The sequence below is a fragment of the Gallinula chloropus genome (assembly GCF_964237585.1).
Source record: "Gallinula chloropus genome assembly, chromosome: 2".
In the NCBI taxonomy this organism is placed as follows: Eukaryota; Metazoa; Chordata; class Aves; order Gruiformes; family Rallidae; genus Gallinula; species Gallinula chloropus.
The window spans coordinates 106,625,715-106,648,114 of NC_140086.1; the positions used below are offsets into that span (position 1 = coordinate 106,625,715).

The 22,400-nt window shown below is 47.7% G+C and overlaps 1 protein-coding gene across 4 annotated transcripts in view; it reads left to right on the plus strand.

Moving 5' to 3' along the window:
- The window catches only part of COA1 (cytochrome c oxidase assembly factor 1), a 57,420-nt gene extending 35,020 nt beyond the window's left edge, over positions 1 to 22,400 (plus strand). For 2 of the 4 annotated variants that reach the window (XM_084279951.1, XM_084279952.1), the window contains exons 4-7: positions 10,641 to 10,743; positions 13,796 to 13,947; positions 15,968 to 16,044; positions 18,671 to 19,005. In XM_084279951.1, the coding sequence (XP_084136077.1) occupies positions 10,650 to 10,743; positions 13,796 to 13,947; positions 15,968 to 16,044; positions 18,671 to 18,767 (420 nt within the window). In that variant the 5' untranslated portion in view covers positions 10,641 to 10,649 and the 3' untranslated portion in view covers positions 18,768 to 19,005. Of the gene's footprint in view, positions 1 to 9,447; positions 9,540 to 10,640; positions 10,744 to 13,795; positions 13,948 to 15,967; positions 16,045 to 18,670; positions 19,006 to 22,244 lie in introns of those variants that run through there. The other 2 variants (XM_084279953.1, XM_084279954.1) reach the window with 2 other exon arrangements.

A 22,400-nucleotide genomic window follows, 5' to 3' on the forward strand; every position in this document is an offset into this window, starting at 1 on the left:
GCAGTAGTTCACTGAAGGGGGCCTGACAATGTCAAAAAGCATTAGACCAGAGCCAGCAAATGCTTTATACACTACAGCTGAACCTAAAAGATGAATTGATGCCCTGGATCTGACTTTAAGGCATCTGTCTGCTCTGGAGAGCGTGTGTTGTCTGAAGGAGCAGGGAAGCAAGTTGCTTTTCTCTCCTCCTCCAGCCATCTGCCTACTTGCAGAAGGCAAGGAGCAAGATGTGAGGGAACAAACTGTAGTTTCCTAAATGGACGGGGATGCCTTGCAGACAAAATAACCTTCAAGAGTTATTTGAAGTTGTGCTCAGGAGAGCTGTTTAGGGAGACAGCTACCAGACCGGGGCACGGCGGCGAAGGCCGGCTTTCCCCTGGGACTGGCTGTTGCAGGTGTGGCTGGTGGCTGCCCTGGCCAAGAGCCTCGTGGTCCGTTGGCGTGAGAGCTGGTAGTGAGAGAAGCGCCAGCCGGAAGAGACACCAGGAGGGAAGTAAACAACCAGATTACAAAGTGATGAAAAATAGGGGTATCAGCCCTCTATAGTGACTTAGAAGAAGGTGTGACTGTTTCCTCCACCCCCTCACTCTCATGCCTGTCTACTGAAGAACACTTATTAAGGCAAGTAGTCACAGATTATTAATGACCTGCTAACAGCTTCTTTAATTTTCTAATAAGTGCCAGCTATGGCTGCTGTAATTATTCTGCTGGTCCTACAACACACCCTGTGCCAGGCTGCAAAGTATTTTTTGTTTCTTTTCCTGGAACACCTTGTCATGCTTCTTAACATACATGTACTGTACATGGGCAATTTCATAGCCTGTCAGAGCATTTTTCAGCCATTAAATGTCGCTATCTTCCATTAAAGTAGGAACTAAGGAAGTGTTTAGTCACTTATTTTTACGTATGTGAATTGAGACACACAAAGTTTATGGTTTTAGCCACAGTGATACAATGAGTCAGTCCCTGAGCTGCTTGTGCAACCTGGGAGCAGCACCATCTTCTCCTTTGCCTGCACTGGTGTCATATGAACTGCAAAAGCCACAGAAGAATTGGAAGTAACACTCCTCAAGGGCATTTTCTGTCTAAGCAGAAGTCCCCAGGAGTGACACTTTATAGAAGTGGTGATATCTCTTTATCACTCTTCCTATTTCCCTCAAAGAGAGAGCTGAATAACATGCGATGAGAAAACAAAAACAAATGGAAAAATGGTTGTGTTGTGGTCAAAAGTAAAGTCTTTTGTCTGCAGCCTTCAATTTAAGAAGTCTGTGGGCATGGATCCCTGCCAGCATCATTAGCAGCAGTGATTTCCCGCTAACCACTCCTGCTTCCTTTTCTAGTGGATCACAACACACCTATGTGTCTCATGTATGCCACATTTATCACATTTTGTTGCATTTATCCCCTGGTAATTTAGCATTTGGTTGACATACCCAAACCCAAGTATTTTTAAAGATCCCAGCACTTTTAGGGAACAAAGGCCCTGTAAAGGTATTGTGTGTTGAGCACACACAAAGCACCTAATGTGTTGAAAAGTCTTACCCATCACCAGTAGCTGGAAGTGTGGCTTATGCTTTTGACCGGATCTTGGACTGTCACAGCTCCTTGTTGGGCAAGGCCATGTGCTGTAGCTCCATAGGAAAGGCCTGTCCCTATATCCCTTAAGACAGGTTCACAGTAGGAAATGGCCTTGGAGTTGTGCTGAGCTAGACTGGTATGTTTTAGTGTAAGAGAGAAGAACGGTACATGGGCAGGGACACAGCCCAGGTCTCTGGAGACCAACTGCCTGACCTGGCACAGGCTTCCGGTGAAGTCGTTCTGCACTTTTCTACCATAGCTCTGCAAAATGAAAAAAAAACTCCCCAAAAACACTGCCTTTAGAAGATTTAGTGAATAAAATAGAGACTTCATTTAAAGCATTCAAGAGAGAGAGATTTTTTTTCCTCTCAAATCTTTTCCCACATGTTCTGAGGAGGAAAATACGGATTGCAGTAATTTGTTCTCTGAAATACTTCTTGATCTGACTCAGTTTTGTAAGAGAAGCTGATTCACATCCAACTGTCTTGTGAGCATCCAGCATATCCTTTCCTTTTTCCAAGGGTGGAAGGATAAATCAGTAGCTACTCCTCAGATCAAGTTAAAGGTCTCACTCCAGATGCTGCACATGCAAATGGTGTGGCAGGCTTCACCGCTCCTTTGCTCTTTTGCTCTCTCCATCTCCCAACTCACACAGCTCTCTGCACAAGTTAACAAGCTGGATCTGACTGAACGGAAACTGTCAAGTATTCTGGGAGTTTCTTTTCTTCCTTTTTTTCTTTTTTTTCAGTGGTTCCCATCATCACTTTTTTTTTTTTTTCCTTTTTGTCTTTTTGAGAACAGAATGTTTCTAGGTCAGAATCCCTGTTGGTCTTGTGCTGTTTTTGTTCAGTGCTTATTAAAAAGTCACGAGTCTTTGAGGTTATTTTTTCCCCAGATCTTAATTTGTGTTAACAGATTTAGCTGATACTGAACCAGTTCTTCTCATATGGGCAAGGACCAACTTCTGGAAACTATCCAGGTGTCCAAGATGTTCGAAAGTAATTAGTTTTCCTCAAAGCCTTAGGCTTTAAGCGCTGATCTGATGCATTTCAAAGGGACTTGTCTGTCAGAAGTAGGGTAGGGTCCACATTTTCTGAAGGAGGGACCCTTCTGGGGAGGGTGTAGAGATGGGCAAATAAATTTACCACATCTGAGAATCTTGGGGGATTACGGATAACTTTTTTTTTTTTAATTCTTGTTTTTCAGTAGGAAGCATGAATAAGAGCAAGGTGTTTGTGAAGTGTCAGAAGTGTGTGCTGCTATAATACTATACAATATAAGGCATTGTATTGGCAAGATGTTTGGCCTCAGGGCTGCAAACCTTCCGGTCTCCACTGATATTTTTAAAGGCTTTATAAATCAGGCTCCATGCTGATCACAGCAGAGTAGATCACATCTTTTACTCCCTCAGATCCGGAAGCAGACACATTACAAGGGAACAAGCATCATATGATTTACACTGTGTTCCTGCCTTAAACATTTTTTCCTTGTGACTACCTATACCTGCCCTGATATTCAGTCCCTTTAGGTCACTGCCTACTGCATGCCTATTTAAGGCATGTGTGTGGATTGTATGATTAAAGTCCATAAGGCTACTGACAGGCATAAGCCCTGTCAGGACAGGAGTAAGCGACTGGAAACTTCCAGACAGGTACTAACTTTTAACATAGACATGCACAGTTCCCAGCTCAGTGATAGGGCTGCAGTATTCCTATGGACTTTTGTGACCATTTTCTTTGCTTTTTACAATGTAAAATGTGCCAGGATGGTTATTACAGACTCCTTGTCTTTCCTGATGCTTTTCCCCCATCTCTAAGTTGACTTCAGCCTGGACAGGTCATTGATTCCAGCTTTGAGAACTTGTCAGTGTCTTTGGCGTGCTTCACGTATTGGCACAGATAGATGCCCAGAGACTGGCAAGGGAGCTGAGCAGTTACTGCTGCATAGAAAGCACTGCAAGCTCTTTGATCTTTCCATGAGAAATGTTTGGTACTCTTCACCGGTCACTTACCTTGTAGGTTCAGTAAACCTATTCTAAGGAAACCATGGACAGAAAACAGACATCACACTATGAAAACCTCCCTGGCTCAGGCAGTCCACTTTCCCTAAGCTCCTGCTAAGCACAGAGTGCTGTTCTCTCTTGTCCTGACAGCACGAGACAATCAAAGGACTACATTGGCGATTTCTTTCTGGGGTGCTTTTGTTTTAATGTGCCAATTTGGAAGCTGGGCTGTGACACGTGCTGTGGAGAGGCATGGGTACAGCGTGGAGCAGCTCTGCACCTTGAATTGGAGTGCTCGTGACCTCACTCCCAGCATCAGGGAAGCCAATAAGCTGTCCTGTCCTTTTCTCAGGCAAACCACTCACTATTAAAACCATAAACACCACTGATCTTTCCCTCCTGTGCCTTGGATGCAACTTTTTCATTCACCATATTTAGGAATTCTTACTCTTAAATCCTTTGCAATTCACCTTGAAAGCACAAAAAGTGAACATTCACATCTTCCCCCCCCACCCCCCAACCATACAATTAGGGATGTTAATGACAAATTATTGACCTATAGTGGTGCTCCAATAACAGCAAAAATGGGTCATGCTGCAGGTATAATTATCCTGCTTTTGCAATAACTGTCCCTAGTCATGCTGCTTTTCTGTGCTACCCCTCATATTTCAGTACAAAGCATCAGCAGCTCTAGTTGTCTTGGAGGATGATCTCAAGTGGGTTGTTGAACTGGCTGGCACATGAACCTGGCCTTCAAAAAGGCTGAACAAACTAGGTTGCTGCATCTTTCCAACTTAGGAGAAAAGCAAAAGGGATCTAGGCACCCACCTTTATTGCCTGCAGTTAATTAAAACAGACCCCATTTCACAGAATCACAGAACTGGAGGGGTTGGAAGGGACCTCCAGAGTCCATCATCGAGTCCAAACCCCCCACCAAAGCAGGTTCCCTAGAGCAGGAAGGGATAAACTGAAGGAAGGCAGGAGAAGGGTCCTTGGACAAAGGGAATGGTGACCCCACTGTTTGTGTAGGGTGATGCCCCAGTCTGCAGGGAAAGGGGGCACATGGAGGGGTGAAGGTGGGCAGGCAGGAGGGAAAGATACACAGAACAGGCGAACCTGCCGGAGGAGACAGCCAAGCTGAAGAGCACGTAAGGAAGTACTCTGCCACAGTGGTGTACAGAGGATGTAAAAAGACACATAAATATATAGAAATGTGGAAATGAGACTGTTCAAGAGAGGAGAAATAGGAAAAGAAACTAAAATATTTGTAGGCACCATGTCAGGCTTTGTACTAACTGAGAAATCCACCTGCATGTAGTATGAGCCGTGGGAGATGAGATACAAGAATGAGGTGGCTATTTACAGTCCTTAATCACTCTATTGACTCCTTTCACTTTCCTTGTTAATTAGCTAGTGGCAAAGGCAGAAAATAAACTTAGTGCAGTTTCCTGGCTTGCCAGTAATCTTCTCATCTGTAGAGCTGTCCCCTGCACTTTAACCAGGGCAAGTTAGACATTTCTAGGAGCTGATCCACAAGGACACCCTGGAAAGGACCATTTCAAAGCTGGATGAAAAGGTGTTCTACCTCCCTAAATGCCAAAATATGCCTCTTCAGTGCATCCACTCAAGGGAAAAAGAAATTAAAAAGTATTACTCCTACTTTTGATTTGTGAATTAAACAAACTTCTTTCCTACAAGTTGCTGAGGTTTTCATGAAGGCAGAAGGTACGTGCAAAGTCTCTGGCAAGGGGCACAATTTGTCCTTTTATTTCTCAAAAATGAGGTAGATAGTATGTTAAGACTATTTCTGTGGAAAAGGGGAAAAATAATATGCTGAAATAATTACAGCATCACAGAATGGCCTGGTTTAGAAGAGATCTTAAAGATCATCTTGTTGCAACCCCTCTGCCTCAGACAGGGACACTTTCCACTAGCCAGGTTGCCCAAAGCCCCATCCAACTTGGCCTTGAACGCTGCCAGGGAGGGGGCAGCCACAGCTTCTCTAGGCAGCCTGTGCCAGGGCCTCACTGCCCTTATAAAAAATTTCTTCCTTACATCAAATCTAAATCTACTTTCCTTCAGCTTAAGTCCATTACCCCTTGTCCTATCACTACATGCCCCTCTCCAGCTTTCTTATAGGCTCCCATCAGATACTTGAAGGCTGCTATAAGTTCTTCCTGGAGCCTTCTCTTCTCCAGGCTGAACAACCCCAAATCTCTCAGCCTTCCTTTATAGGAGAGGTGCTTCAGGCTTGTGATGATGATGATCCTGTTGAAACATTTCTTCTGTACTGTCCTCTCTTCGGTGACAGTACTAATGATGAAGGTATTTTGCAGACAGTGAGTGTCAAGCTGTCTTTAAAATGTTGTCCTTGCATGTTATTAGTAGAGAAATTGGCCCACACCCAAATGCCTTGTGGATCTTACAAGATCAATGGATGGGCAAGGGAGCAGGAATGTGAAATACAAGCATGTGCTTGTGCTTGTCTGTGGTTTGCCCTCATCTCTTGTGACTTCAATGGCTACCTGGGTGGCTTGTAAAAAAGCTGGACCTGGGGCTGTCTCGAATCCCACCAGCCCAAGGGAGAGTTTCATTGCAGAAGGGTTAGGCAACAGTTCTAGCCTTGAAGTTAGACTCTCAGATCCATGTTCAGGCTTATTGATAAGTTTTAATTTAATAGTAGCCTTTTGCCACTCATATTTATTGTATCATGCCAACACCTTGAGACTACAGTGGCTCAAAGTGGTTTAAAGGCTCCAAGCTGCTTATTGGTGGCCTGGGACTATATTGTCTTGGCCAGGTGAGTCAGCAGTGGCCCAAATTGAGATAGCCAGCAGTGATCACACTGAGTTTGCATGGATCAGGTTTTTCCCTCTCAGATTTCAGAACAACGTGACTGTTTACTCTTTGGTCAGCAATAGCACGCAGAAGCTGGAGGTGCTGGTAGAGGAGCACCGGGAGGAGGAGGAAGAGAAGGAAGAGAAGGAGGAGGAAATGCCTTCCCCAAAGAACCTGCAGCCCCAGCTCCCTCGCTCAGGTCTGAGGCAAATAAAATGAATGTTTGTGGCCTGTGTAAAAATGCCCTTGCTCACAGCTACCTACCTGCCTTTGATGGAGCTGCCCAAGACCAACCTCAGCCGCAACTATTTCAGACACCCAAACAGAAAATCTGGAGCTGCTGAAATAAGGGAGAATCTCTTAAGCTTAGCCTATTTTTAGAAAATCCTCTGTGGAGAAAACAAAATCAAATTGAAACCAGACTTTATTGTTGCAGTAACCCAGCATTTCACATGTGACCCTGGGAGTCTTCCACCTCTCTGGGTTTGTTCAATCTTGTTAACTGCCTGAGTTCTGCTTATCTTTGAAGTTAAGGTTGAATGCTACCTTTTCCACCATATCTTCCTATTTTCAAGGCATAAAATGAACATCAGCCTTGTTAGGAAGCTCTGCTCTTTAATATGCATTTTTGTAGAATGCTACTTGCAATGATTTAACATCTCTTCTTTTGGTAACTGTAGGCTCAGTGTTTTTGCGTGTGCTAATCTCCACTTAATCTTCCTTACCACTACAAATAACATGGGGGGGAGGGGGGGAAGATGTTTTTGCAGAGCAGCGTAGCTTGGAAAGTGTGCTTTTTTAATTACTGGCTGTGAAGAAATCTGTTTTTCTACCAGTTGCCTCACATACTTTTCAGTGGTATAACAGGTTCTGAGGTGAGATCACCACCACAGATAGCAATGTTCACTTCCCTCCTTAGGAGGAAATTGCAGGTCCTGTGTATAATATTCTCCTCAATGCATTGTCTTACAGTTACTCCCTTTGTGGCAAATGAAGTCAAGGGGTTTAATATCCTCTATGCTTTGCAGGCTGTAAGTAATTTTCAGAATGGCTCAGGACTGAAGGCACGTCTCTGGGCATGTCTCTGTGCCTCCCCTTCCCTAGTGAGCCACCTCCACGGCATTTTAGCAGAGCAGCAGATGGGAGCAGCAAACATGGCTGGCCAGAAGTCAAAAATTCTAGCAGCAAGTCCTCAGAGACAATAGCTCCTTACTACATTTTGGGCTTCCACAAGCTTAAACTATTAGGATCTCCAGTGGCATTATTCAGAAGTAATCAGCAGCTGCATGCTGAGGGATACTCAAGGGTTTGGGTGCAATGTCTGGACATCCATGCCACAAGAGACCATGGTGTCAGGGAAGGGAAGCAGCAGCTACCCTGCGAGGAATGCACTGGGCTCCAAGGACACCTCTGTCCTCACTTTTGGAAACTAATAGGGAATTGTGGGATCAAAGCAAAGGTTTGCAAAGGCTTGTGAAAATGCGTAGCTCTGAACCTCTGCCCACAACATGCCGTCGTAGGACTGGCTTGGGAAAACAGCTGAGAAACAAGTGGGAGGAAAGCAGCCAGGGCTGGCCTGGGGAAGGGGTGGTCCAGCCTGTGGGCTTCCCACTGCAACTGGAAGCAAGCAATGGAGATTATAACTTCTCCCTGCTACAGCAGTGAAGACCTTTGCAGACCCAGTGCGGGCTGTGCAACTTGGGTGCACTTCAGCCCCCCCATGTCCCTGCCTCAGCAGAACCAGCAGTGAGCAGTGGCTGCAGGTGGGAGCAGCACATCAGGAGCAGATGGGAGTGCTGCATGGGGTATCAGGGCTTACTGGGATCACCGTTTCCCAACTGCCAAGCTCCCTTGCCAGATGGCACCATCTCTGCACAGCACCATCCAGGAGCTTGTGGCCGCTGACCTGCTGTGAGTGGAGGTGGTGATGGAGCGTGTGCGAGCGCTAATCAGCTTGAAGCTACTGTTACTTTCTGTTCCCCTTGTTTGGGTGTGAGCAGACTGAGACCTAACAAACCTCAAACCCTCTGACACCGGGCTGCAGAGACTGATTTCCGCTCTCAGCTAAGCAGGTCCCCTGAGCCTCTCTCAAAACATCCTTGCTGGTGTAAGAGGTTCAGGTCTTCACACTTTTTTTCTCAACAAACTGCTGGCAGTACCCCTACCCCCCAACATTTGTGTTCAGCTACCCTGAATTTCAACACAGAAAGCAAATTTTGCCAGGCCACAACTTTGAAACCAGCAAAACCAAATGCCACAGGTCACAGCCTGCTATATCTGGTTGGCTTTCCAGATTTACCATTGGGGTTTTTTTCCCCTCCTCCCCCTTCCCGTTCTGTGGTGTTGGTGTCAGATCCTCCTCCTGGACAGACTGATCTTATGGGAGACTCAATTATTAATCCAATTTTGCAGATTGAGGGGAGGAAACATAATGGTTTAAATTTCTATTTTAAGGAAAGTTGCAAGCACAAGTGGGCAAGCAGAAGGCTCTTGCTGTCCTTGTGAAACGCCTGCCACAGTTTCTCTGTAAAAACACACTTGTACTTCCTCTTCTGCAGCTTCTCACGCTGCTCAAGTTCTCCAGCGGAAGTGGAGAACACTCATCAGAGAAACAGATCAGGAGTAAGAGAGATGATGACTGACTGTACCAATGGCACAATTCGGGGATTTTGGGGCATAAAATAGACATAATACCCACGTGCTTCTCTGGGTTGCTACCATTACTGACCTTCTATAAATTTTAAACAAACTAAACAGCAAACATATGTATTTCAGAGCTCTTAAAATCAAGGGAACTAACTAGTTAATAAGGAGACCCTTCGACGACGGGTTAGCATGCGCTACAACTGAATGCTACTGCCGACAGGGCAGTAGATTAAAGTCATACTTGGGCTGCATTCGTGGTTTCCCTCAGGCTAGAGGACGCAAGAGGTGGCGTACAGGCCTGTCAGCAGAGCGGAGGTTGCCTGTGTCACCGTGACCCAGCCGCGACGAGGAGTCCTGACATTTGCCTCTCCACCCTCTCTAAACCGTGGTTGTCGGCTGAGCAATACCTGACTAACGCATACCTGAGGGGTGCTAGAGGTGCTTTTCACAACAGGGCTCAAATGGCCTTGCCCAGGTCAGATTTCTGTAACTGGTTTGGGCCATTATTAACCGGCTTTTGCTGAGTGTAACGCTTAAGTCACAGCATCATGGCACAGGGATCGACCTGCGAAGCCTTTGGGATTAGAAATCCCATGCAGTTTCCCCAAGCATCCTACATCAAACAGGGCAGCCTGCTGCTAATTTTATTTTTTTATTAATTGCTGTCAGGACCATTCTCCCCACCATCCCAGCTGCGAGAGATGCAAGAGCATAAGCCGATACTGGGATGCTTGGTCAAGTCCCATCCTGCCGCAGCCTGAAGCAACACGCTGCTCTCACTGTGACGACTCAGCTTGACTCCTACTAACCTGCTGTGGATTAGCTCAGGCTCTTTGGGCCGCACGGTCCCTCTCTTACCCAAACCCTGGAAGTCTTTAGTATATTGACTTTCTCAGAGGTGTTTCTTATTCTGCTGGGTCATTCATTCAAATGCCAGAATAGTGACTCATTAAAAGGGCAAGCTTGGGCTGGGGGGAGGGAAGGGGGAGGCGGTGCAGGAAGGAAGAAAAATAGCTTGCAAGAACCTTCCTGTTTATCCACGGCTTGGGAAAAAAACCCAACACAACAGAATACGGACACCCTGGCTCCATTATCTTTGCTGGCACAGCGCTGGCTTGGCTCTGTCCCTTACCACTCCAGGCCAAACCCGACCCTGCCATGAGCATGTTTACTTTAGAGGAGTTTACTCAAGAGAGAAATCCAGCCCCCAGAGGCTGAATGCTGGTAGTGTGCGAGCGAGCGCACAGGCACCCGGAGCCCCCCGCCACAATGCGCCACAGCGCTGGCCCCTGGCCACGCTGGGGAGGTCATTTTCTTCTCGGCAATTAGCGAAGTGGTGGCATCGCTAAAAGAAGTTGAATAAACACATTCAACCCGGCTGGGTCCCCGGTTTGCTCTGTTCTCACCACCCTTCCTTCTGGGCGCACAGTGGGGCCCCAGCAAGCAAGAGCCCGGTGCCTGTGCTGTGTGCTTTCATTCAGACCCGCTTGGAAGGCTTTTAGGAAAGAGGAGGAGGGGAGAAATAACCCTTTAGCTTTCTTCTTTTACAACAAATATCTTCCCTTTTTCTTTTCAGAGAGGAAAAATGCCAGCTTCTCTAAGGAAACTGAAGCAAATGGCCGTTTTCATGGGACTGTTCAGCAGCGGGGGATGCATCGTGATGTATAATCTTATGCAAAGTAAGCCCTGGTGCTGTTAGCAACCTTATTTCTCCTCTGCCCCTTTCACTTGCTTTTGTGCACTGGGGAAAATAGCAGCACACAAGATGTGAAAAGCAGATGAAGTTAAGGGGAGTGTGGCTGAGCCTCTGGGTTCTGCCTTCCTGGGTTCCGCTTTGTTCAGCCCCAGGGCTGCTGCTTTCCCAAACACTGCTACAGGCATTTCCAGGGATGGGTATTGCACAGGAAGCAGGCTGCTATGGTCAGGAGAAAGTCTGGTTTTGGGGGGGGTGAGGGTGGTGGTGAGGTGGTGTCTGAGGGTGGGGCAAAGTGAAAGCTCAAGCAGTAATGCAGGTTTTGTTTCTCACTGAAATTCTACAACTGAGGACCATCTGTGACAAGGTGTTAAATTCCAGTGATCTTATCTGTAAATCTCTCTGTGCTCCTGACTGTGAAACACCACACACCTATGAAGTGCTAAGACATCCCTAGTTTCTTCTGAATGAAGGGCAGAGAGGAGCGCTCAGCATTGAGAAGACCAGGTCAAGGAGAGAAAGGCTAGACAGGTGCCATTGCTGCTTACAGAAAGCTCCAGTTGCTACATGTCATTGGCCAAGAATCCAAATTATTAATCCAAATTATAGATGCTTTTTTTGTCTTAAAATTGTTTCTAGATACTTAGACCAGAAATGGGCATTGCCTCTCTCTTGAGGAGTGCTATAGGCGTCTTGGGCCTGTGCCTCTCCCTCACTGGTACTGTCAAATGATCCCGCTTTTCACCTACCCATATATCAGAGGATGCTGCCAGAAAAGTGTAGCCAAGCCTGTTCCTCAGGCCCTCAGATAAGCTTTGAAACCTCCCCTTCATTTTACATGTATTAATAACAAATCAGACAAGGCTGGAAAGCAGGCTTCAATTTCAGGCAGCCCCTGCCCTCAGGCTCTGCAGTATATGACAGATGTATGATCCTCTTACACTTTAAGATACTGAATCAGGCTTTAACAAAGACATTAGCATTTTTTTAATTTTCAGCTTCAGCATAGTTATCTAGAAGTCTCTGAGGGAAAAGAAAAGTCACCCCCTGTGCTACACAGAAAGGCTCCTTTCCCGTATCACTTAGTGCAATCAAGTGACACAACACAACGGCTACTTCTGGCTCTGTTGCAATATTGGTGGCCACCAAGTAGCTGTCTAGTAACTCTGTGACAAACCAACTAGGCTGTTGAAAGGACACCTTCTGGGGCAGAGTGTGTCCTTCTGTAGCCTCCCACTGGCAAGGGAGCCATGCTGGGACCCTTCCTCCCTTGGCCCATGCCCAGGTTCCTTCTGCTGTCCCAGTGCACAGAACTGGCCCATACTGGGACCTGTAAGGAGCAAGTGGCTTCGGTAGTGGTGGGAGCAGGGGGAGGGGGGTGCTTTTGCTTTCATCCCCTCTCATCAGGGTCAATGGAAGTTTGACTGCATGTGGTCCCTAAAAAAGCTTGTACAAACACTCAGGTAATCCTATGTCTACTTACACCTTCCACCTCCACACCATCCTCGCAGGAGCAGTCTCCCCAGCCAACCCCAGCATCCTTTCAGCTCTCCTACTGACAACCTGTGGACAAACACATTTATATCCAATGCACAAGATGCTGACAAGGAACAGCTGAGAAGGAGCACCTGGGTACTCAAACCCTCAAACCTGCAGAATGAGCACAACATACTTTTGATGTGGCCTGGGTGACTGCTTGCCATGATCTCCAAACACTGAAGGGCTGGTGTGCTGCAACCCCTTTTATTGGAGCCCCTTAGGGTGCCCCAGGGATGACCAGCACAGGCTGCAGCCCAGAAAAGCTGTTTCTATGCCAAGGGGATGCTGCTGGCTCACAGGGGATGCCTGTAATTAGGGAGAGGGGGCAGCATCCTTCTGCCTCACACTCTAAGAGTAATATTGACAGGCAAGAGACCAGAAAACAAACCTTACACCTTGTTTTAAACCCTTTGGAAAGTGAGAGTAAAGTTACCATAGTAGGATTTTCACACATGCACATTCTTAGCCTGTCTTGATGTCAAGAGAGTGACGTTAGGCTGGCATGAAGCACATCCAGAAATCCCAACAGGCAAGCCTCAAAACTCTTTATAAGCAAGCCTCTGCCTCCATAAGGAGGGTCAGCATGTTTCTTGCTTCAGCTCTGCATTATGCAGTGGTCACTGATGGACAGCATGTCCCAGCTACCCAGAGCAACCAGACACTGATAAACAGCTATTTACTGCAGGTGTCCTCCACATGCCAACGCTGCAGCATCCAGCCCGCTGCGCTGCTTGACCGGTGCCTCTGACAGCGCTTCCCTGTGCCGGCCTTTCGCTGCAGCTGTCAGCAGAGCTGCAGCTTCATGGCTGCCACTGGAAAAGCTGTAGCAAGGCCACAGCATGAGTTTTGCAGCAGCAGCAGTAGCTGCTCCTGCCTCACACCAACGGAATCACAGATTCACAGAATTATAGGGGTTGGAAGGGACCTCAAGAGATCATCGGGTCCAACCCCCCTGCCAAAGCAGCTCCCTAGGACACAGGGAGGCGTCCAGACTGGTCTTGACTATCTCCAGAGAAGGAGACTCCACAACCCCCCTGGGCAGCCTGTGCCAGTGAAAAATCAGCAAAATATTCTCCATTTTTTAGGGATTTTCTGCACCTCCTTTAAAAAAATCGAATTGCATCCAAAACATTTTCAGATGTTAATTCTCATGCTTCCCCTCCCATCCTTTTTTATGTTGGCATTGAGGTGACATACAAATGTATGGAAATCAGGGAGACACAGCCATCAGCTAAACTACATCAGGATGTAACATGCAATATTCAGAGCCCTCTTCACTAAAGTGAGCTCAATGACATTATAGCTCAGCACTGCTTCTCTGATGTAAGGGTGTGTTTTCTCCTATAGCCAGATTTCTCCTAATTAATAGTTTCAGAGTATTTTCCAGGGAGGGTGTGGGAGTCTGGAAGAGACGTATTTTTCTTCTTTCTTTTTTTCTTTTTGCTTATGTTTTGATTTTAAGTGAACACTCTTCTCACTACCCTGTTTCTCTTACCTAGAGGGTTTTGCCAGGACCCAGTATTACCAGCAGGCTTTGGAGCAACTGAACAGCAATCCTGATGCCCTGGAAGTTCTGGGTGCCCCCCCTCTTAAGGTTCACAACATCCGACTGACGGATAGCAGCAACCATGTGGACACAGAAAGAGCACAGGTGATGTTGGGAGGTAGTACCACAAGGTGGTTTCCCACAGTGACAAGAGATCAGCTAAGGGATTTTTGGCAGGTCATGAGTGACTTGGGAGCACTGGAAGGTGGTAGGGTGGGATGACAGTTGATTTGGAAGAGGAAAGTGTTTCCAGAACATAAATCGGTGCTCTAATGTGAGGGACTAGAAACAGCAAGAGCGGCATCTTCATGATGTGCTACAGGGACACATCACAGAATGCCAAGAGAACTCCCAAATCAGTCAAACTCCCTCCTGCTGCTGTAAGCCACAAAAATAATTTTCAGAAACAAATCAAGGTCCACCTTTGAATCAGTGGCTGCTTCCCTCTTCCCCACAGATATGCCCCACACAAGCCCGTAGAGCTTTACTCCAGCTCTCCAGCTACGCTGCGGTACAGCACCTGTGGTGTGGTTTTTAAAAGCACCTGTAAGGCTGTTCCACAGAGGAGGGCTGCTGGGTGCAGGGCTGAGTGCTGGGGTTACGTAGTGACGGGAGAATGCTGTGCTGGGTGCTGAGGGATTGCACAAGGCTGCCTTGCATCAGCCCAGGGTAGGGGTGAGGCAAGCCTTGCAAATACAAGTCCGCTTCCACTCCAGGTTGCTGCCCAAAGGAGACTTTCAATTGGTGATTTTACCCCTTGATCCAGGCTGATCTTCCCTGGTTTTGCTGGTGACACAAAATGTCCCTGGTGACCTCTCTGGGCAATTCATTGAGGGATCTGGTCACATTTGAATCATTCTGATCCTCCTGGTGACTAGTTTTCAGTTCTGGGGACCCAGAAATACCAGTAAGGAATGAGGCAGATGGTGCAGTGATGGAGGGGGTGCTGTCAGGTCAAGGGAAAACAGCCTTTAGACAAACTCCCATGAAATTTCACTTTCCATCTCACTCCAGCTGGGCTTCACCCACATGAAAGCCAAGACATTTCCCAATTTCCCAGGTTTTAGACTTTCTACAAGGCAACATATCAAAGGCCACAGCATGTGGGAGAAGCGCACGACCTCGTACACTGGTTGCAAAGAAAAAGAGAACCTGTCCCACTGACGTTTTCCTGTGTCACCTTTTAAGAATGACGGTTCCTTGAGTGACTCAGGGTGAAGTCAAACTTCTGCCGACCTCACCCAGGACACAAACCACTGACTTTCTTCTCCAACTTTTTCATGCTCATGAGCATTCATGTTCTCATGAAATAAACTAGTTCATTATCATTAATTATTATATCACAGATCAATTTACTGGCTGTACAGTATCCTCAGCTGCTGCCTCTTGGGCCAGTTGGAGAACCCCAGGTATTTTCCTTTTGTGGCTGCAGTACCACCACCACCGGCAAACGCTACCCTTGAACCATTTATTTCCTCCCAACGTTACGTGGAGTGCAATTAGCTGTGGTCGGTGCTGCAGCTCCCAGCTTTGTTTGTTAAACAGCTGAGGGGTAGAATCTGGGACACTGAGAAAAATAAATCATTTAACATCGCGTTGCTTCGGTGCACATTAATATGCTGGTCTGTGTGGGATCCTGACGTACGGGCTAGTGATGGTCGTGGGAAGCTCTAGCACAGCGCCGGTCACCTCTGGATCACTGTGTGTTCTGGTAAGGAAAGGTGTTTGCTCATAAATATTTCAGGGAGCGAGTGGTTTTTCCCTGGGGGCTGCAGCTGTAACACAGGACATTGTTTCAGCAGGGAGAGATTGATGTGTGGCAGAACAGGCATACCTGTGTAGCAGAACAGGCATACCTGTGTGGCAGAACAGGCATACCTGTATGGCAGAACAGGCATACCTGTGTGGCAGAACAGGCGTACCTGTGTAGCAGAACAGGTGTACCTGTGTAGCCACGCACGTGTTTGCCGTTGGAAAAGCATCGGGACATTCTGAAATACATTTCAGGAGTAAAATCAGAGTTCAGGTTAAAAGGGAGGTGTTGTGCCTTTGACAGCAGAAGGAGCCAGTGTCTGTTTCAGTAATGTGCTTCACTGACTCTTTAATGTGCTTTTACATCCTGCAGATAAAGCTACCGGTATCTGGAACAAAATCAGCGGGGTACCTCTGGATCAACGCAGAGATGGACCACTCCCATCAACGGTGCGTACTGGGAGGGACGTGTAGGCTTAGGGAGAGCAGTGGTAAAGGAGAAGAGTGGGGCAGGGTATTTGCTTTAGTCATCTGGATGGCTGAGCTCATGCACACAGAGGAAGAGGAAACTCATGTCTGAAGGTCTCGTGAAAGGTTATTACCCTCATTACGACAAAAAAATGAAAATTAGTTGAGAACTATCCTGGATACAAACAGCACAACACAAGCTGTTCCTTTGCATGACACGCAAACTATACACAAACTATAGCCCACAAACTATAGCTCAGGATACGTACAAATACTGTGAGCCAAGGTAACAGGCCCCTGCCCCCACCCCTGCTCCCCAAGAAGGCGCAAGGCCGTTGAACAGCAGTCCTAACTGTAGTATCACGTATTGCAGCAGGGGAGTTGTCCTCCACATGACATCAGAGCCTAGCAAGATGAGATAAAAATCATGCAGGATTTTTTTTCAAGCTATCAAATTAGTGCAGTTAAAAGTGCCAGAACAGGTACACTGGAGTAGAAGGATGCTGACTTCACCTCAGAGGGTAATGATTTCCCATTTCTGTAAGCCACTCCTGTTAAAGGGAAAACTCATTCCTAGAACTGAGCAAAGAATTACTACCTGAATTCAAAGTCCATCCTCCATGCAAAAGAGGAAATGTCATTAGATGCAAACCTCCTCACACGTACTTGTTCTCAGAGTTTGTTAGAGTTTGTTGGGCACTTCTGTTGGCTCTGTTTAGAAAACCAAAGCTACATTTTTGCTCAGCTGCCACCAGCCATATGGTAATGTTTTCTTTTCATAATTAGATGAGCACAACTTACTGTATTTTTCTTCTGAATTGCCATGAGAAGTAAGGTGTAAAATGATGGGAGGAAGGCACTAGGCTGGGACTTGAGAGGCTCAGGGCCAGACTTGGCCTCCTTCCTAGTGACCAGCGATACCCCCAGAGGTTCCCAGCCACCTTTCTTACACACCTATGCTTCCCTGGGCACCTGGGCTCCGATCCACTCCCTCCCCCCCATCGTCTCCTCTTTCACCAAGTTACTGTGAGGACAACTTTCAAGGTGTTAAACTACAGCAGTAACTAAGCCCATACATCTCTGAGCTTTGTTTTAAAATGACCTCCCACGTTTCCATCTGCAAGCCTAAGAGGGGAAAATAAACCCCAAACAAAACCAAACCAAAAGACCCCACATCTTCTGTAAAGGGGTTTGTGGGACAGATCTGTCAGCCCCAACTGTCCTGGCTTACATGGGGGGTCCTGCGCACAGCGACGCTTGAAGCTGGGCAGGACTTGGTGTCCTTCCTTGCACCCAGCTGAGGAACTACCTTAAACGGCTTGTTCCCATCTGCTGCACGAAAGAGGAGCTCCTGAAATCCCCAAGAGAAATAACAAGCAGGAGGCCCCGGTGGGGCTCTGCAGAGAGCACACGTGGGCACTTGCAGCAGAGACCCAGGAGGCAGCTGGACCGATACAGGCAGAGTGAAGTGGCACCAGGAGGTGAGCCCGCTCTGTGAAAGTAGCAAAGGCTCCCACACCACTGAAAGGCTTCAGACTGGGCAGTCTGGCATCAGGGGTTGTTTATTTATGTAGTTATGGCAGGGGAAAGGCAACTGAAAAGGAGGGAAGTTGGGAGCATGAGAGCTGGTTAGGACCTGGGATGTTTGCTCAGTTGCAGGAAGCACAGGGATGGAGAGGGTGCCTAGACGTGAAGGTGGCTGAGGCACAAGTACTGCAAAGTGACACTTGCCTGCCCCAAAGCCCGCAGAGGGAAAGTTAAGACCCCCTGGGCCTGTTGAGGGGAGTGACCTGTTGCTCCTTCAAGCCCCGTTTTAAACGAGGCAGCAGCTTGTTGCGGGTCGGATGGAGGTGGAGAGCTGGTGAGGGAAGAGCCCTGCCACAGAACCATCACACAGAGGTGGGGCAGCCTAATTACCTAATTGTATGTACCTGGCACCAGCTCCAGCAAAAGCAGAGCTGGGAGAATGCCAGGAGCTTTAAAAAAAAATAATTCCTATCTTAATACTCTGAAATAATAGTCCTTCCCAGCTGGAAAAGCAACACAAGCCACCTCACAGAAGCAGGTTTGGAGCAGAGCTTAGAGGAAGGCAGGCTCTCCCTCAGCCTCCAACAAACACAGTTTCCCCTGTCGTTTGAGTAACCACCTCCGTACCCCGTCAGGGTTTCAGCAGTCACATTGAGTTATCGCACAGTGTTCAAACTCCTCCAAGCCAGGATAATTCCTTAGCAACACAGTCTGGCTCCAAGGCTGGAGAGGAGCGGAGCAAGGAATGCACCCGCAGGATGGAGAGGAAGAAAGGCACTGGGTTGGGGCGGGGGGAGGAATGTCCTGTCTAAAAATAGCTGGTAGGATTTTATTTGGGTTGCAACAAACAGGAACATGCATCCCAGACCTTTAAAGCTGGGCTGTGCTACGCTGTTGGGGAAAGCAGCTTTGAGAAGCTGGCACTTGCAAGCTGAGCTTTAAAACGCTTGGGAGAACTTTTAAAAGCAATGAATGTGTGGAATGATTTGTTCCTCTGTGCCAGCTGCTTCTACCCCAACTTTACTACTATATTAAAAGCAGTTGAAACGAGTTGAAAAAAATCTCTTTTGGTTTGTCTCAGCTGGTGCCTTCAGGATGTCACCTTGAAACTGCAGGACGGTCAGAATGTTCCAGTTTTCCACTCCCCCATGGGAAGCATCGGTGTGCAGGAGGGTTAAAAATCAAAGGCAGCTGCTTCTCCACCTCCTGTCGGGCTGAAAGAGCTATTAATCGATTGCATCCTGCCGTGCCCGGGAACGTACTCGCTTGTCACAAGCGACAATGTCACTTAAGTGGGCGCTCTGAGACAATTTTCTCTCCGAGACTGATCTCGTTGTTGCCATAGTTGTAATTCCTTTCTTCTGCCGGCGCGTCCATGTGTTCGGCAGGGGCCTGAAATAAACAGCTTGCAACAGACTCGCTGGTCCACAGGAGCCACGTGTCACAGTCTCTGTGTGCTGGGGTTATGAATTTGGGATAAACAAAGACGCTGCCGGGGCGCTGAGATTTCCTGCAGTTGCAGCCCAAAGTCGGGACAGTTGGGCCACTCTGTCATGGCTGGAAGACAAAGTCAGCTTCTCAAAGTGATGTCCCCACTGAGGCTGGTTCCCCTTGTTTCTCAGCAAGGGGTTACCTAAAAAGCAGGAGGAAGGTGAAGTTCAGCGCCAGCCCCCTCTGATCCTAATGAGTAAGTCACGTACCAGGTAGATTTCCACCCTCACAGTCATGAGATAGCCAAGGCCACCCATGGTAACAGGAACCCCAGGAAGCAGCCCACTGTGCTCCCACTGCCCACGCTGAAGGTTACTCTGAAGCCGGCACAGTTTGACGCCAGCAGTGCCCAACACGAGCTCAGGAGGGCACGTTCACTCCCTGCTGCAGCACAGGGAGGAAAACACCCAGGAGGTGCAGGACAGGTAAGTGACTGATGCAGTTCAGTTAGGCTACAACGAGAGATTTTGGGTTTGACTTGATTCTGACAGGGCAGCAGCTCAACCAGAGGTAGACGTGTGCCTGTCCCCAGAAGCAAACTGAGGAATAAGGGGGATGGGGGAGGGGAAGGGCAAATTTCCACACACTCCCTTGTCCCCCAAATTGAGCATTCCTACAAACTGCACAGCCTAAGGCACCGTCTGAGAAGATGAAGAGACACAAGTAACTGGTCTGCCTTCATACCTTCAAGTAACATGCGAGCCCCTGAGAGTGCCCAGATGAAAGGCTGTCTTGCATTAGTTGTAACAGACCCGGTTAATCAAGATGGGCTAGTGAAAGCCCAGAGCTTACACCACTAAATTCCCTTCTTCTCCTGGCTCCATCCAAATTTGAATCCTAGAAATCCACCAAAGGGACAGGCATTGAAAAGCTTTTACAAAGGTAATGAGTAATAGATAGAAAAGGGAGAGCTGGAGCAAGGAATCATTGAAGACCGGTGAGCATTTCCCTGCTCAACAATGACCCCATGAAGCGGTGAGGTAGTTTTGAATAAGTCTGCAGAACAAATGCCACAGCAAATGGAGGGAGAGATGAGAGGAAGAACATCAGTAACAAAATGTTTTAGAAGGAAAAAAAAAAAAACCAAACCCAAACCCAACACCCAAACCTACTCCAGATGTAGTTTGGGATTCACAAAGAGCTGCTTAGGATGAACAGCACCTATGGGACCTGATCCAACCCAGATGAATGTCCAGCACTCCAAGGGAAGGATTAGGATGAATCAAGGAGAGACAGCCTATGCCAGCTTTAAGACTGAAATCACTGCTGTCTGGTTTCAGAAAACAAAGTACAGTGTGCCTTACAAACATGAGCCTTGCCCTTTTGCAGCTGACCTAGCAAAAAAAACACCTGGGAGACACGGAGGCCTTCTGCCCACCTGGTATCCCAGGGCTTGGGCAACTCTGTCTTTTGGCCACTGAAAAAAATTTGTGGGGACCCGATTGAGAAAGCAAAGCCAAATCAACCTCTTTGCATCCATCTATTACTCCTCTGGCTGCACCTTTGACTTGTTCCCAGTCTCCAAAGATGCTGTGGCTGTGAGAGCAGCGCCAGCCCATGCCATCCCTCCACCATCTCTGCTGGGAGCATCCACCACAGGCTGCTGTTCTGTGGCCTCGTCACTGGTGTGTGTTTAGTGAGCCTGGGGCCTGCGCCAGCTGCAAGGTGTGTGAATTCCTGATTCCAGGAATCCTGGCCGTGGCCACCCCAGCCTGCAGCACAAGGCTTGTGCACCACCCTCCTGGACCTTCCTCCAGCTGCACAGTGTCCCAGCCTGACTCCACATCTTGCTGCACCACAACCCCTCACCCTGGTTATCCCCAGCCCGAGGGAGACACCCCACACAAGCCCTACCATTAGCACTGCAGGCTTGATTACCTTGGGGGAAGCACAGCTTGCAAAGAGGTTCTGTCTCTCGCTTCCCTCTATAGAGAGACCTGGGAGGACCCCGCTTTAACTTTGAGCACTCCCTGGCATCCTAACTAACCCCTCATCACAACTGTGAAGATGGGCAGTGCCATCTCTAAATCAGATCCTTAAGCCTAGAGAAGGAAGAAAGCAGCACGTGGAGCGGGACGCCAGCAGCCAGGTGGAACGGCACAAGAGTAAGAGAGCAGTGCGAATTCCCACTTTTGTCCACTACCTTATAGCCACCATAGAACTTCCTACCTCTTGACCCCCTACCTCTTGACCTTAAGCATGTCTGGAGAAGGGCAATGAAGCTTGTAAAGGTTTTCAGGCACAAGTCTTGTGAGGAACAACTGAAGGAACTGGAGTTGTTTGGCCTGGAGAAGAGGAGGCTGAGGGGAGACCTTATCACTCTCTACAGCTCCCTGAAAGGAAGCTGTAGCCAGGTGGGAGTTGGTCCCTTCTCCCAAATAACTTGCAATACGACAAGAGGAAATGGCCACAAGTTGCATCAGAGGAGATTTAGCTTGGATATTTGGAAAAATGTCTTCACTGAAAGAGTGGTCAGGCGTTGGAACAGGCTGTCCAGAGAGGTGGTGGGGGTCACAATCCCTGGAGGTGTTCAACAAAACATGTAGAAAGGACATGTTTTAGTTGACATGGTCATTGGACTTGACAGTCTTAGTGGTCTTGTCCAACCTTAAAGGTTGGATGATTCTGTGATGAGCCTCAGAAACCACTTCTTCTCCATGGTTGAGCTCTTTTTGAGATGCACACATTTAAAAGGAAGAAAAAAACCCAGCAAGGTGGTGTGTTCAGTGCCAAGTTGCTTCAGCCATGTGGCTCCCATTAAATATACCACAGCCCACAGCAGCTGTTTTCAGAGAGGACACAGGTGCAGCAGGAGCAGCCAAGTGAGCTGGAGCATGCCAGGAAAACAGGGAGAGCAAAGGTCTCGGAACCACCAGCAGCTGCTGAAAGCCCAAGTGAATTCAAGAGGGCACCTGGGCACTCCTCTTCCTCTTGCAGTCTTTTCTTTTAAGGACCACTGGAGCAGAGTAGCTGGTGTTTAACTTCATTATGTCATTGAAGCCCTGATTCATTATAATTATATTGTGTTGCACATCACTCAACACCAGCCTGGGCAATAATTTCATTTTTATTGAGAAAGTATTAATCTTTTAATAAAGGGCCCTAAAGCACCCAGTCAAACTACTTTAGAAAGCTTTTTTTTTTTTTTTTTTTTTTTTTGCCAGAGAGCAATTAAGGTCAGGAGGACACTAAAGATCATCTAGTCCAACTGCCTCACCCACAGCAGGGTCAGCCAGAGCAGATCACCTGGGACTGTGTCCATTCAGGATTTGAAGATCATCACAACATCTGTGAGCCACCACAACATCTGTGTGCCTCCA